General features: G+C 49.0%; 1 protein-coding gene across 1 annotated transcript in view; it reads right to left on the reverse strand.

Moving 5' to 3' along the window:
• LOC142570581 (ATP-binding cassette sub-family A member 2-like) overlaps positions 1-16,626 on the reverse strand; it is a 92,683-nt gene that overhangs the window by 36,513 nt on the left and 39,544 nt on the right. Inside the window, exon 4 of the mRNA XM_075678952.1 lies at positions 15,830-15,955. Within this exon, the coding sequence (XP_075535067.1) occupies positions 15,830-15,955 (126 nt within the window). The remainder of the gene's footprint in view (positions 1-15,829; positions 15,956-16,626) is intronic.

The following is a 16,626-nucleotide window of genomic DNA, read 5'->3' on the forward strand; positions in this document are numbered from 1 at the left end:
AAGAAAACCGGCTGGCTTCAGGAAAGACTGCTCTACAATTTCACATCCGTGTCATTAATCAGGTAATCGAGAAATCTGCAGAGTACAATCAGCCTCTATATATGGAGTTCATAAAATACGAAAAGGGATTCGATTCAGTAGAGATACCAGCATTAGAGGCATTACGTAATCAAGGACTGCATGAGGCTTACGTAAATATCCTGGAAGATATGTACAAAGATTATACAGCTACCCGAATTCTCTACAAGAAAAGTAGAGTGTGGAAGGGATCTATAAAGAAAGGGGACTATAGAGGGTCAGGCAAGGAGGCACAATTTATCCAGTTCTATTCACTGAATGCTTGAAAGAAGTATTCAAGCTATTAAACTGGGAAGGCTGAGGAGTGAGGACCAACGGCGAATATCTCGTTAACCTTCCGTACGCAGATGACCTTGTCGTGTTCAGCAACACTGAGAAATGATTCAGGACCTTAACAGAGAAAGTGTAAAAGTGGGGTTGGCGATCAATATGCAGAAGACAAATAATGATCAATTGCCCGGCAAGGGAACAAGAGTTCAGGATGGCCATTCAGCCTGTCGGCGAAGGAGTACAGTTAGCTAGGTCGATTACTCAGAGGGAACCCTGATCATGAGAAGGAAATTCACAGAAGAATAAAAATGGGTTGGAGTGCATGAGGCAGACATTGCCAGATCCTGAATGGAAGCTTACCACTATCATTGAAAAGAGAAGTGTACAATAAATGCATTCTACCGGTTCTAGCATACGGGGCAGACACTTGGAGATTATGATAAAGAAGCTCGAGAACAAGTTAACGACCGCATAAAGAGCAATAGAACGAGGAATCTTAGGCTTCAAATTAAGAGACAGGAAAATAGTGGTGTGGATCAGAGAGGATGGTGCGGACCGATATTCTAATTGACATGTGAACCATTAGGGTTACAGAATGAGTGCCAAGACAAGGAAAGCGCAGTCGAGGATGACAAAAGATGGAATGATGAAAATAGGAAATCCTCAGGCGCAAGTTGGAATCAGATGGCGCAGGACCGAGTTAATTGGAGATCGCAGGGAGAGGCCTTCTTCCTGTAGTGTACAGAAAACAGGATGACGATGAGGATGTTGACGATGGAGTCCACGTCGTAGAAATTTTCTTAGTTATCGTTTATATCAGCGCTTCCTTGACAGCTCTTCTTTTTGATGACATGCAATAATACCAGAGACAGTCACTGCCTTAAATCAGAGAAATGTGTATTACACGATGGCGCGTAGCATTCAAATTCGAAAGCTTTGAAGGCTCCAGTATTGCTTACCTTCTGCATTTGTCATTCTACGTATTGCAGCAATCGCCACTATTCCTTCCTCAATATACACTGTACAGCCAAAAATCATCATACGTATTCAAGAGCGAATTTCCAAGTATCAAATGAAGATTGCAAGGTTTCCAGGACAGCAGGTCAAAGGCCCCAAGCACAATCGAAGTGCTTAATTGGCTTAGATGCTAATATCGTACAACTTTTTGTTGAGGGACTCGCTGGATTGCAAATTAGACACGAGGATGCTGGAGCGTGCCGAATGGTTTATGCATCCATTGCAACCATTGACGCAATTTTGCTACAATAATTCGTCCTCCTTGGTAAAACTTCAAGAAACAGCATCATTAATTAAAGGAAAATTAGACATCCATCCAAACGTAGCAAATTGCTACAAAGGAAACCCATACGGGTTCCTCGAAAGAAAAAGCCTCAAAGTTGAAGAAAAATTCGTCCTGTTCCGAGACTCGAACCCGGGACCACCGCCTTTTCGCGGCAGCCGTTCTACCATCAGCTAACCAGGCGTCTAGCAGATGGCAGGGCGAAGTGGAATTCATCAACAACTCGAACCAAAGGCAAGAGTTTGACGTAATAGTTATGCGGAATCCCACATGGCGGGGAGAAGTAATTAATAAAGGGAAAATGATGTAGCAATTTGCTACGTTTGGGTGGATGTCTCATCTTACCTTTAATTACTTCTCTCCACCTTGTGGCTTTCCGCAGAACTATTACGTCAGACAGCGTTATATTTATTCCTTCTAAAACAATCGCACTTTGAGTAATTTAATTGCTCGGTTGTTTGTGTTTTTTTCCTTATCTAATGCTTTATTTTTTACTGCATTTCGCGTAGCCGAAATACTGTTTCTGCGTCCCTAGATTCAGGTTAAAACCCATTTTCTTTGCTGTTGTCCACTACTTTGGCGCAATAGTTTCTGCGAGCTGCCCAGATCCCCTTTTGAGATTTGATTTATGCTTTGTGCGTCTTCTTTCTTCCACAGGAACCACAGTGGTTTGCGCGAACCTCTCCCAAGAAACTTGGCCCTGGAGCCGGATCCCTGGCGGAGGAGTCGCTTGTACCCGTCTTATACACCGGTGGGCGTAAGGATGTCAGTTTCGAATCACACACCTCCTGAAGCCAAGCCAGGCGTCCTACCCACTGAGCGGTTTCATCCGTGTCTCGGATGCACTTCAGATTTAAGCAGAGGCTCCAGCTATCAAGTGTAAGTGCAGGAGCCGACTCATTTTCAGACAGTTCTTACTACTATGCGTATTTATTGCAAATCTTCTTATTTGATGTTTTGCTATTGCTACGTTTCTATTGCTTTGTGTTTAGATTATGTGTTTGTTTCGCTGCTTGATCTACGCATCTAGGAATGTGTATTCGATTGCCTCCGACATATAGCTTCCATATATTTGCACATCATTGGCTGATCAATGAACACGCACTGATCTCCCCACAAAAACCTTTAAGAAGCTCAACATGACTCCGACTTTCTGTAAAGAAATGGCCTCCGCGTAGAGTCAATTCGAAAGATTATGTTTTATCATTACACCATCACATTTCGGTAAAAGATTGTAAGCCAATTTACACACCTCTAGTCTACTTTTTATGCTTATCATCCATGTCATTAAGAGGAGCGGTAATAATGGGAAATTATGGCAGCGCATGGTTCTAAAAATCTAAAGACACAGCAGCGAGTGCTTCCACATTTATTGCGACTGCAATTATAGGGACACTCGAAGCGCATTTCTAACATCGGCGCCGGCGTTGCTGTCGCCGTAAGGTTCAGTATAAAGTCCAAAGGCAGGGTTGCCAGACTGGGCTATCAATAGCCAAATTGGGCTACTTTTTGTACGAGTTGGCGTCAGAATATTTTTTTAGCTGTGGCTATTTTTGGGCTACATCTTTTTCTGTCTAAAAAGAAAGTTGAAATAGTTAAGCACAAATGAAAAACGCTGGAATCAAAATGCAGACTACAGCAGGTCAAAGAAATTAAGCGCCTCTGTTACAAAATAAGAATTTGCAAGTTCTATGTTAGAGAGCACATATGCATGTCAAAAGATCAAGGATTGCGGCCTTTGATGATTTTAATTAAGAAAGCTGGCTTCAGGAAACACGTCTCCATCCGCGAACTAACGCTACCCGCGCGCGCGCGCCAACGAACACAGACTGTTGCTGTCTCCACATGTGAGCTTTCGGCGTCCTACGTTTTAAGCATGAGATGCTTTTAACTCCCGTTGACGGTTCGCCGCGGGTGACCGCGGCGCCAGTACGAAGGGAGAACACACCAGCTGAACCTAACTAAAATTTGCCGAATTTCCTGCCTGCCGCATGGCGCCTAAGTGACAATTCGCTCGGACCCTTCCTGCCCAAATTGGCCCTGCTCCAACGCCAACGTAGAACATATTCTCTTCCGTTGCCCCACAGCCACCACAGCCATCCGTTCCCTACACAACTCCAAACCCTCCTCCTGTATTTGCTATCACTACTCGTATCAAATGCCACCGTCGAACGAGTGTTCAGCCAGGTCTTGCTCATTAAAACCGACCTTCCAAATAGAATGTCGGACGAGACATTGGTAGCGCTCCTCCACGTGAAGTTTGGATTGACCAGGAACGGAGGCTGCTGCAAGGATATTAAACCAGGTCAGGAATTTTCGTCCCGTTTCAGCTCTGACATTTTGCATGGACCAAGCAGTTCCCCTTCGCAATAAACTCGTGATGTGTAATCATAGCATACTTTATGTCCATATATCGTACTAGGTTTTGTACTAACCACCATCTATTTGTGTTAGACTTTGTCTTGCAATCTTTTGTAGTTTTTTGTTTAGTGCATTGTGTGGTGTTAAGCGATATTATCATGAGTTGTAAGTAATAATACTGAACGCCTGAATGCATGCCACTGCTTAGCATGTTTATTGCGCGTTGCTATTTGTGTGTTGTTTTTTCGTGATTTTTGGTGCTCTGTGAACAATAATTCAGTGCGTTTGCAATGAAGGCCGCATTCGCCTTATGAATTTGTCTGCATGCCAGTGTTTCTGCACTTCTTGCGGTTGTGCAGCATCAGTTTTCCGTGTCGCATGGCCTCTGTGACGATGCGCGCGGAAGTCATTCGTGGTCATAGTGGAAACTACATATTAGTGGAAAAACTAATATGTAGGTATTCTTCCCGAAAATGAATTCAATATGCTTAAGAAATACCTTCACAAAAAGACAAAGCTTTTTGGCTACTTTTGGGCTACCAAAAGTTTTGCTTTTGGCTACCTTTGGGCTACTGCGGAGGCCAATTTGGCTACGTGTGGTTGGAGCGATATGGCGACCCTGTCCAAAGGTGGCACCACAGTCGCCGCGCACCCTACGCTGTATGTGCGAGTGAGAGCATGCGAGGGGAGATGGCGATCGCAGCTCAATCTGGCCCGCGCGAAAGGGACGGAAGCGGAGCGAGGAAGCGCGGCGGTCTTCCGTGGGGCGCGAGGCACCCAACGTTGTGATGCACCGGGAGGAGTGGAGGAGGGAGGGCGTTATACTTCCGCCTTTTTCGTGTTCCTGTGCTGCCCTCTGACGCACGCCGATGGAAACGTTTTGGACGGGTACCGGTGCTTTCGGCGGCTGATTTGCATACCTGCGCCTACGCCGAGTGTGCGTCTATTGTGCGTTTCATCATCATCATCATCAGCCTGGTTACGCCCACTGCAGGGCAAACGCCTCTCCCATACTTCTCCAACAACCCCGGTCATGTACTAATTCTGGCCATGTTGTCCCTGCAAACTTCTGAATGTCATCCGCCCACCTAACTTTCTGCCTCCCCCTGCTACGCTTCCCTTCCCTTGGAATCTAGTACGTAACCCTTAATGACCATCGGTTATCTTCCCTCCTGATTACATGTCCTGCCCATGCCCCCATTTATTTTTCTTGATTTCAACTAAGATGTCATTAACTCGCGTTTGTTAACTCACCCAATCTGCTCTTTTCTTATCCCTTAACGTTACACCTATCATTCTTCTTTCCATAGATCGTTGCATCGTTCTCAATTTAGGTAGAAAACTTTTCGTGAGCCTCCAGCTTTCTTCCCCGTACGTGAGTACTGGTAAGACACAGCTGTTATACACTTTTCTCTTGAGGGATAATGGCAACCTGCTGTTCATGATCTGAGAATGCCTGCCAAACGCACCCCAGGCCATTCTTATTCTTCTGATTGTTTCAGTCTCATGATCCGGATCCGCGGTGGCTACCTGTCCTAAGTAGATGTATTCCCTTACCACTTCCAGTGCCTCGCTACCTATCGTAAACTGCTGTTCTCTTCCCAGACTGTTAAACATTACTTTAGTTTTCTGCAGATTAATTTTCAGACCCACCCTTCTGCTTTACCTCCCCAGGTCAGTGAGCATTCATTGCAATTGGTCTCCTGAGTTACTGAGCAAGGCAATATCAGCGAATCGCAAGTTACTAAGGTATTCCCCATTAACCGTCATTCACCAATTCTTCCCAATCCAGGTCTTTGAATACCTCCTGTAAACACGCGGTGAATAGCATTGGAGAGATCGTAACACCCTGCCTGACGCCTTTCTTTATTGGGATTTTGTTGCTTTATTTATGGAGGACTACGGTGGCTGTGGAGCCGCTCTCGATATCTTTCAGTATTTTTACATACGGCTCGTCTACACCCTGATTCCTTAATGCCTCCATGACTGCTGAGGTTTCGACTGAATCAAATGCTTTCTTGTAATCTATGCAAGCTATATACAAGGGTTGGTTTACATTCCGCACATTTCTCTATCATCTGATTGATAGTGTGAATACGGTCCATTGTTGAGTAGCTTTTACGGAATCCTGCCTGGTCCTTTGGTTGACGGAAGTCTGAAGTGCTCCTGATTCTATTCGCGATTACTTTAGTAAATAGTTTGTAGGCAACTGACAGTAAGCTGATCGGTCTATAATTTTTCAAGTCTTTGGCGTCCCCTTTCTTATGGATTAGTATTAAGTTAGCGTTCTTCCAAGATTCCGGAACGCTCGAAGTTATGAGGCATTGCGTATACAGGGTGGCCAGTTTTTCTAGAACAATCTGCCCACCATCCTTCAGCCATCCACCCGTCATCAAGTTCACATGACATTATTCTCGGCTGGGAGTTCTTGTCTCACCATCGTGCCGTCATCGACTGTGCCCGGGCCGAAGTGGCGCTTTTCCCGCTTGCCGATGCCCCGCTGCCTGACCCCTCTGAACAAAAAGCCTCCAAGCTCACTATTGTGTCCGATACGGACATACCACCGGACATGTGTGTGCTTGTGTCCGTCTCTTGCTCTACCGCGCCAGACGCTACAGTACTTTTTACACCATCGCCTATTTTTCTACGTCGCAAGGCCCTACCTCTCCCATTTGCCGTCCTCACCACTGTGTCTGGATTATCCTGAATGCTTGTGTGTAACCCGTCTCACTACCCTGTGACGTTACTGCGCGGCGAATCACTAGGTCATGTTCAGCCCCTTGACCCGCTTCACATTCTCCATGCTTCCGACGACACGGCCTGTTATGAACTCGAAGTCCTCACTTCTCCCGTGCTGTGCACATCATCATCATCATCATTGTCGTCGTCGTCGTCAGACGGTCTTGAATCTGTCGTAGACGCCGATCTGCCGCCTCCGTATCGCCAAGCAAATCCTCGCGCTTCTTCAGAATTTTCGCTCGTCGTTTGACTGTGAACAACTATCTCTGGGGCGTACGGCAACCGTCACTCACAGCGTACACACTGGTTCCCATCCTCCTTTACGCCAGCGACCATACCGCGTGTCGGCAGCCGAGCGACAGAACATTAATGAGCAGGTCGACGACATGCTCCACCGTGGCGTCATTCGCCCTTCCCACAGTCCTTGGGCGTCTCCTGTAGTATTAGTACGCAAGAAGGACGGGTCAATACGCTTCTGTGTGGATTACCGACGACTCAATAAGATCACTCGTAAAGATGCCTATCCGCTGCCTCGGATAGATGACGCCCTCGACATCTTGCAAGGCGCGGAGTACTTCTTATCTTTGGATCTTCACTTCGGCTATTGGCAAGTGCCCATGGCAGATGATGACTGTGAGAAGACAGCTTTCATCACGCCCGATGGCTTGTACGAATTTACTGTAATGCCATTCAGGCTCTGCAACGCGCCCGCTACTTTCGTGCGTATGTTGGACACCACCATTCGCAACTACAAGTGGAAAACATGTCTGTGCTACCTTGACGATATCGTGGTGTTTTCGCCAGATTTCCCGACGCACCTCGTTTGCTTGTGTGAGATACTGACCTGCCTCACCTCTGCTGGCCTCCAACTTAACATCAAAAAGTGCCGTTTTGCTGCTCGCAAGTTAACAATATTGGGTCACGTTGTATCGAAGGACAATGTGCTTCCTGACACAGCGAGGCTTCGCGCGGTCGCAGAGTTTCCGATGCCCACTACTCTTAAGGCGCTCCGCAGCTTTATAGGGCTCTGCTCTTACTTTCGGCGTTTTGTGCGCAATTTTGCGACTGTCGTCGCACCACTGACCAATTTGCTTACCGCTACCAGCGGCATCTCCGCGTGGTCAACTTCCTGTGACGAAGCCTTCCAGCAACTACGTAGCCTACTTACTTCGCCACCGATTCTTCGACACTACGATCCCACAGCGCTTACAGAGGTACATACGGACGCCAGCGGCATCGGACTTGGTGCAGTCCTCGCACAACGGAAAGTCGGCTATGACGAGTGCGTCGTCGCGTATGCGAGCCGCACTTTAAAGAAGGCAGAAGCCAACTACTCGGTAACAGAAAAGGAGTGCTTGGCCATTATTTGGGCGCGCGTCAAATTTCGTCCATACCTATATGGTCGCCCTTTTGACATTGTCACCGACCACCATTCACTTTGCTGGCTGTCCTCGTTGGAGGATCCGTCAGGTCGCCTAGGCAGATGGGCACTCCGCTTACAAGAATATGATATCCGCGTTGTCTACCGATCGGGCAGAAAGCAGTCTAACGCCGATGCGCTTTCCCGATCACCGCTACCTTGTGATGCGGCTTCAGTGTCTCCGCTCTTCGCATCCATGTCAGCCTTCAACGTCGCTGATATGCCGGACGAGCAGCGTAAGGATCCCCTGATTTCAACTATGCTGAATTTCCTCCACGCCCCATCCGCCACACCCTCTCCTCGAACACTTCGTCGCCAAGCCGCTCACTTTACTGTCCGTGACAACGTCCTTTACCGCAGAAATTATTTGCCTGATGGTCGCAAATGGCTCCTGGTGATACCACGACACATGCGTTCGGACATATGCGCTTATTTTCATGCTGCTCCTCATAATGGTCACGCCGGTGTTCTGAAAACGTATACTCAGCTAAGGCAGCGTTTCTACTGGCACGGCATGTATCACTTCGTGCGCCAGTACGTACGCGCTTGCACGGCGTGCCAACGGCGTAAAATTCCACAGCGCCCTCCTGGTGAGCTACAGCCGATGCCCTGCCCTGTTCGGACCTTCGATCGCGTCGGCATTGACCTATACGGGCCACTTCCCTGCAGCTTCTCGGGTAACCGATGGATAATTGCAGGTGTCGACCACTTGACGCGCTACGCCGAGACTGCCGCACTCCCGGCAGCCTCTGCGCGCGAAGTTGCGTTCTTCATCTTGCGGAACTTCGTTCTTCGACATGGCCCACCACGCGAACTGCTCAGCGACAGGGGACGTGTCTTCTTGTCCGAAGTAAATCAATCCCTTCTCGCTGCATGCGGCATCGTTCACCGCAAGTCTACAGCCTACCACCCGCAAACGGACGGCTTGACAGAGAGGTTCAACCGCACACTCGGTGACATGTTGACTATGTACGTCGCCTCGGATCACAGTAACTGGGACACTGTTTTGCCGTTCGTCACGTATGCCTATAATACGGCCACACAAGCTACCACTGGCTTTTCGCCCTTTTTTCTGCTGTATGGACGAGAGCCCTCGTGTACTATGGACACACTGCTCCCATACCAACCCGACTCTTCCGAATGCACGCCTGTTTCTGAAGCCGCCAAATACGCCGAGGACTGTAGGCAGCTCGAGCGAACCCTTACGACCGCTGCTCAAGGTCGTCAAAAGCTGCGGCGTGACAGTGGCGCGCTTACACATTTTCCCAACTGGATCCCTTGTTTGGTTGTGGGTCCCGCCTCACAGCCCTGGCCTTTCGACCAAACTCCTTGCACGCTATGATGGCCCCTACCGCGTCATGGACCGTACCTCCGCTGTCACCTACGTTGTAGTACCTGTGACGCCTTCACCCGACCATAGGCATCGCGGGCGTGACACGGTTCATGTCAACCGACTTAAGCCGTACTATGACCTCTTCCTCCTACTTGCGCCGTAAGTCGCCAGGATGGCTGCTCTTCTCTCCCGGGGGCCAATGTGGTGGAGAGGAAGACGAAGAAGGCGCCCTTGTGTCGGCTGTGCGCGCAATCAGCGTTCGTCTACTGCCAGTGCAACTGGACTGTGCCTAGTGCCTTATAATAAATCGTATATATATATATATATATATATATATATATATATATATATATATATATATATATATTGTCACGTGGAGTGACCGTATTAAGAACACAGTAGCAATATTGTGAAAGACGAAACTAACTTTTATTGGGCGAACTTGTGCCCACAAAATCAGGCTACTCTTAAAGAACGGCGACAACGGCGCACACAGTCGGCAATCGCCAAAATCTGATCAGCGGGTCAAGCGCGTCGGCTTTCATACATCAGTCGTCGAATTTTCCAGACTAATCGCTGGGACCCGCGTGTCTTCCACAAAGTTCTACACTATTCGCGTCGCGCATACATGCAATCAGATTACACAAGGTTCGGTAACAGACAGCGGATTGAACCATCGATAACATTCCAGAAACTTCCTATACAGGCAGGTGCGTCCTGCGCTGCGTGATAACATTTGTTAAGCGGTGAAACGTGGTCACCCGAGAAAGATAAACGTGTACACGTGTCAATACAGCCCTCTTTAAAAAAAAGCATGGACCCGATGCTGCAAACAAACGAAAATAATATACAAGAACACCCGTAGCAAAGAAACAAGAAACTAAGGAAGTTCGTCAGCGTGCGTAAAAGGGCTTAAGACGCACCACGTGAACCACTTCAGATCGTGCGCGGCGCCGCTGTCAATGCGGAATGCCGTCTGGCACGACCTCATAGTCTAATGCGCCAATACATCAAATGACCTTGTAGGGTCCGAAGTAGCGTCGCAATAGTTTCTCACTGACTCTTCGTCGGCGTATCGGTGTCCACACCAAAACACGGTCACCGGGCTGGTACTCCACGTAGGGTCGTCGGGGGTTGTAGTGTCGGCTTTCGGTACGCTGCTGGTTCTTGATCCGTAGGCGGGCGAGCTGTCGGGCTTCTTCGACGCGCTGGAGATAGGTAGCGACGTCAACATTCTCTTCGTCAGTGACGTGCGGCAGCATAGCGTCGAGCGTCGTCGTCGGGTTCCTGCCGTACGTCAACTTGAACGGCGTGATCTGTGTTGTTTCTTGCACCGCCGTGTTGTGAGCGAAGGTTACATACGGCAGGACCACGTCCCACGTCTTGTGCTCGACGTCGACGTACATTGCTAGAATGTCGGCGAGGGTCTTGTTTAAGCGCTCTGTGAAACCATTCGTTTGCGGATGGTAGCCGGTTGTCCTCCTGTGGCTTGTCTGGCTGTACTGCAGAAGGGCTTGGGTGAGCTCTGCCGTAAAAGCCGTTCCTCTGTCAGTTATGAGGACTTCTGGGGCACCATGTCGCAGCAGGATGTTCTCGACAAAAAATTTCGCCACTTTGGCTGCGCTGCCTTTTGGTAGAGCCTTATTTGCAGCGAAACGGGTGAGATAGTCCGTCGCCACGACGATCCACTTATTCCCGGATGTTGACGTCGGAAACGGCCCCCAACAAATCCATCCCAATCTGCTAGAACGGTCGGCGAGGAGGTTCGACCGGCTGTAGTAATCCTGCTGGCCTTGTCGGTGGTGTCTTGCGTCGCTGACAGTCTCGGCATGTCTTGACATAACGGGCGACGTCGGCGGTCAGACGCGGCCAGTAATACCTTTCCTGTATCCTCGACAGCGTCCGGGAGAATCCGAGGTGCCCAGCGGTTGGATCGTTGTGTAGGACGTGCACTACTTCTGGACGCAGTGCTGACGGTACAACAAGAAGGTAGCTGGCGCCGACTGGTGAAAAGTTCTTCACGATTAGGTTGTTTTGTAGCGTGAACGAAGACAACCCGCGCTTAAATGCCCTAGGCACAACGTCGGTGTTCCCTTCCGAATACTCGACGAAGCCTCTTAGCTCGGGGTCTGCTCGTTGCTGTTTAGTGAAGTCTTCCGCGCTTATTATTCCAAAAAAGGCGTCGTCGTACTCATCGTCTTGCGGCGGGTGATCGATGGGGGCCCGTGATAAGAAGTCGGCGTCAGAGTGTTTTCTTCCGGACTTGTATATTACCGTGGCGTCATATTCTTGCAGTCTGAGGCTCCACCACGCCAGCCGTCCTGAAGGGTCCTTTAAGTTAGCTAGCCAACACAACGCGTGATGGTCGCTGATGGCTTTGAATGGCCTGCCATAGCAGTAAGGGCGGAATTTTGCTGTAGCCCAAATGATGGCGAGGCATTCCTTTTCAGTCGTAGAATAATTGCCTTCCGCTTTTGACAGCGACCGGCTAGCATACGATATCAGCCGTTCAAGTCTGTCTTTCCTCTGGAATAGGACGGCACCGAGGCCTAGGCTACTGGCGTCAGTGTGTATTTCGGTATCGGTGTCCTAGTCGAAGTGTACAAGTATCGGCGGCGACTGCATGCGTCGTTTGAGTTCTTGAAATGCGTCGGTCTGCGGCGTTTCCCACTTGAACTCGACATCACATTTGGTTAGATGTGTTAGCGGTTCTGCGATGCGTGGAAAGTTCTTGACAAAGCGCCTATAGTAGGCACACATGCCAAAGAATCTGCGCACTGCCTTCTTGTCGATTGGCTGCGGCAGCTTTGCGATGGCAGCTGTCTTCTGCGGGTCGGGGGAACTCCAGATTTGCTGACGACGTGGCCTAGGAGCAGACGCTCATCGTAAGCGAAGCGGCACTTTTCCGGCTTCAGAGTGAGCCCCGATGACTTGATGGCCTCTAATACTGTCGCAAGCCGCCTAAGGTGATCGTCGAAATTTCCGGCGAAGACAACGACGTAATCCAAGTAAACGAGACACGTCTGCCACTTTAATCCTGCTAACAACGTGTCCATGACGCGCTGAAACGTTGCAGGCGCCGAGCATAGCCCGAATGACATGACCTAGAACTCGTAGAGGCCGTCTGGCGTGATGAAGGCGGTCTTTTTTCGATCTCTCTCGTCGACTTCTATTTGCCAGTAGCCAGACTTGAGGCCTATCGACGAGAAGTATTTAGCGTTGAAGACCCGATCCAATGCGTCGTATATCCGTGGGAGATCGTACACGTCCTTCTTCGCGATCTTGTTCAGTCGACGATAATCGACGCGGAAGCGTAGGTTTCCGTCCTTTTTCTTCACCAGGACTATAGGAGATGCCCACGGGCTTTTCGACGGCTGGATGCTGTCGTCGCGCAGCATTTCGTCGACTTGTTGCCTAATAGCTTCACGTTCTCGCGTCGCAAGTCGGTAAGGGCTCTGGCGGAGTGGTCGAGCGCACTTTTCGGTTATTATGGGATGCTTTGCAACTGGTGTTTGTCGAATCCTCGATGACGTCGAAAAGCAGTCTTTCTATCGTCGGAGAATACTTCTGATCTGTTGCTGCTTACTCATAGGAAGACTTGGATTTACGTCGAGGTCTGGCTCTTGACCTATGCTCATCGGGGTAGATGCGGCAGAATCCGAGAGGACAGGGCATTGCTGGTTTCCACAATTTCCTCGATGTACGCGATTGTCGTGCCCTTGTTGATGTGCTTGAACCCTTGGCTGAAGTTAGCATTACTTCCGCTTTCTCTCCGTGAAGTCGAGCGATCCCTCTTGCGACGCAAATTTCATGGTCGAGCAGTAGATGTTGGTCGCCCTCGATGACGCCTTCTACGTCAGCGGGTGTTTCGGTGCCGACGGAAATAATATTGCTGGAGCGCGGCGGGATGCTCACTTGATCTTCGAGCATACTCAAGGCGTGGGGACTACGAGAGCTCTCCGGCGGTATCGCTTGATCTTCCGACAGCGTTATCGAGTTTGATTTCAGGCCTATGATTGCGCCATGTTGGTTCAGGAAGTCCATGCCGAGAATGACGTCTCGTGAACACTGTTGGAGGATAACGAAGGTGGCAGGGTAAGTCCGGTCATGAACGATGAAACAGTAGAAGTATACTTATCTGCAGCTTGTCGATGTCTCCTTCACTGTGTTGGTTGCGAGATCCATCGTCGGCACCACCTCCTTGTCGCATCGTAGCTATGTCGGCTGTCTTCCTTTTGCACACACTATGCCATATTCGTGACGCTCGCAGTTACGCAGAGTGGAGGAACTCGGCGCACTCACAGAAGCAGCACCGGACAAGCTGTTTGTTCAGCATTACGCCGTGAACAGTAGGAGCGCGTTACGATCTGTAAAATCGCCGAAGCTATTGGCAGTCTTTCGGGGTGCACGCGAAGATTGCTCACGGAGGAGCAGAACTATCCAAGAAATAGTGGCCATCGTCGAGCCTGATCACTACGTCGCCCACTGCAAGCTCGTTGCAGAAGTTTGTTTACACTGGGCCTCTCCGATGCTTAGCCGCCATGCTTGCCCGGTGAATGGATGTGATGACGCCACCACAGCGTTCCCTCGTGGTATAACGCGAAGCGTACTAAATTACAAATTAGCCGAATGCACATTCAGTGTACATCTTGTCAGCGTTAAAATGCTTTTAAACAACGTTAAAATAACGAATCATATTGTACTAAATGCATTTGTTTTATAACTCGCTTGTGCGTGTAATGCACTCGGTGGAACGACAAACAAGTGAAAGAATGCGCGACCATGCACCGACGGTATGATCACCTTGAGCCCCAGTTTGTCGACCGCCCAGAAGGCAACGCCCAAACAATGATAGCCACCCAGAGTGAATCTAGATAAACCAATGAAACTGGAGGCTTGTCGAAAGATAAACTGTGTCTCGGTACCATTTGTGCTTTCATCTTGGGGTGTCGCCAGAGCTCGTGAAGATCCCGAGTTTCGCCAAACTCGGCGCATCCTGCATAGCACCCCTGTGCGGCTTTCTTCTCTCATACAGAAGAGATCCGCGCGGAATCTCGACACTTCATTTTGCTTTGACTGTGGTACGTGACCTGCTTCTTTATAAATGATTTTACCTGACCAGCGGGTGTTTAGTCGAACACTTGACAGCACAGTACGAATTCTATAATGTTTAACCATTGGATTTCCAGTTAAGTTTGTCATAGTTGACATCCTGTTTTCCCCTCATTGTTCATACTGAACAGCATTGTCGCTAAAACCAAGCGGTCTAGTTCCGTACAATCTACCTGCAGACAGTCGTCCTTATTTTAGAGCGCAGCTCTTTGGCGTCCGTTCCTGGGTTTCGCGTCGTCGTCGGCGTTGTCGTCGGCCTCGTAACCAGCTCCGCCCCCCTTTCATACCCCCAGCGCTAGCAGCGACCGACTGATACCGCTGGATGCCGCTGACGCCGCTAGAGAGTCAAGATAACGCGACTGCATAGAACACCGTCGCCGCCATGCAGAAAGAGGAGGAAAGGGTCCCCCCCCCCCTGTTCTTGTGTGGCGGATAGGGTGCTCTTCAGTTGCCGACGCGCCGGTTACAGTCAGTCGCTGCTATCTCTTCCCTCCTCCCTTTATCGTGTTGTCCGCTTGCTGCGCGCGCTTCTGCCCCCATCGTTTGCCGCTGGGTGTACACGCCGCCCCCCTCCCCCCTCTTCCTGCGAGTCTCCGGTTGTCAAAGCGCCGGCTCGAACTTAATTCCTTTCTTCGCTCCTCCTCCAATGCAACCCCTGTGCGGTGGCAATCAGAGAGCCAGATCGGTGGCGGCGGATCTGTATATGTGCACCGCCCGAGCCGAAATTGCCGCTGCCGTTCGCCACTGCGAAATTATCTGCCAGTTCTTTCTGAGCCATGAGCGAGACGACCGATGGAAGTCCTCCGTCTGCTGCTGCTGCTAAACGAGCTGCCAGAGCAGAGGCCCAGCGCCGTCGCCGTCAGAATCCAGAGGTGCGTGCCGCCGAAGCAGAAGCTTACCTAGTGGAGTCTTTGTTAAAGGAATACGTGTGAAAAAAAAAAAAAATTCTGTGATAGCGCATACATGTGTTGCTCGATTTCTTTGCCTCAATCTATCGAAAAGGTGAAACAGCTTATTTGCTGCGCTCAAATTTCGCATTAGGAAGTAACGTAATCGTCGATAATTTTTTTCACCTAAGAAGAATTTCGACACACAAGTCGAGATCCATCTGGTGACAAAAAGTTAGGATATTTGAGTATTTTAAGTGATGTTGAAAAGGATGCACCATTCAAAAACATTTCCTGCTGATCTCGACAAATATTCAGAAGCGTGTTACCTCCTATAACGAACACCACCAACGTTGCAGTAAATGCTCCGCCTTCTGAGCTGAAGACAACGGACATCAGGTACGAAATAAAAATCGCCAGCGGAGCAAACGACAGCATGACCAGGTACAGTCCCACTGCAAAAAAAAAAAAGGAAGATCATAGCGGACAATGAGGACAGTTAATTTATGGCCACATAACACTGGCCGATAGCATGATCACCAATATCTACAGCAGCCTGTTAGGTCCAGTGGAGCTCTCTCCCGGTGTGGCGACCAAACGCGCAACCGATTGCAATTCGTTTCCAATTTTCACAGCCGGAAAGGAAAAAGGAAATATTCTTGATTGAAATACGCAGCTCGATTTGGATACTTTAAGAATATTTTAAGAATTATTGAGTGCATTGTTGATTGTTCACTAACATTGTTCTGCATTTCTTTTTTCACAGTAAGCGAGAAAGAGTAAATGCGACTTGTTTCTACTTGGACAAAGAAAATTTATCGCGTCCGAACTACAAAAACCAGGTATCATTAACATCGCTGTCAGATGCCTGTTTAACACTCACAGTGTCAACAGAGAGGATCATATTATTTATGTGCTTTCCGTGGCGTTTTATAATATGAATGACTCGTACGTTTTTCAGGCTAAGTGCATAGTCTATAATGTACTGTAGCTTAGCCAATTCAGGAAGCAGGCTCAAGCTCACCGCAGCAGCTACAACTGAAACCACACATGGATAATTAGAGAAAAGACCATGGCTTTTCACTATGGCAGCATTAGTTTTGTATTCGAACCCATAGAGAGGCTG

Source organism: Dermacentor variabilis, chromosome 2 (genome assembly GCF_050947875.1).
Source record: "Dermacentor variabilis isolate Ectoservices chromosome 2, ASM5094787v1, whole genome shotgun sequence".
NCBI classification, from domain to species: Eukaryota; Metazoa; Arthropoda; class Arachnida; order Ixodida; family Ixodidae; genus Dermacentor; species Dermacentor variabilis.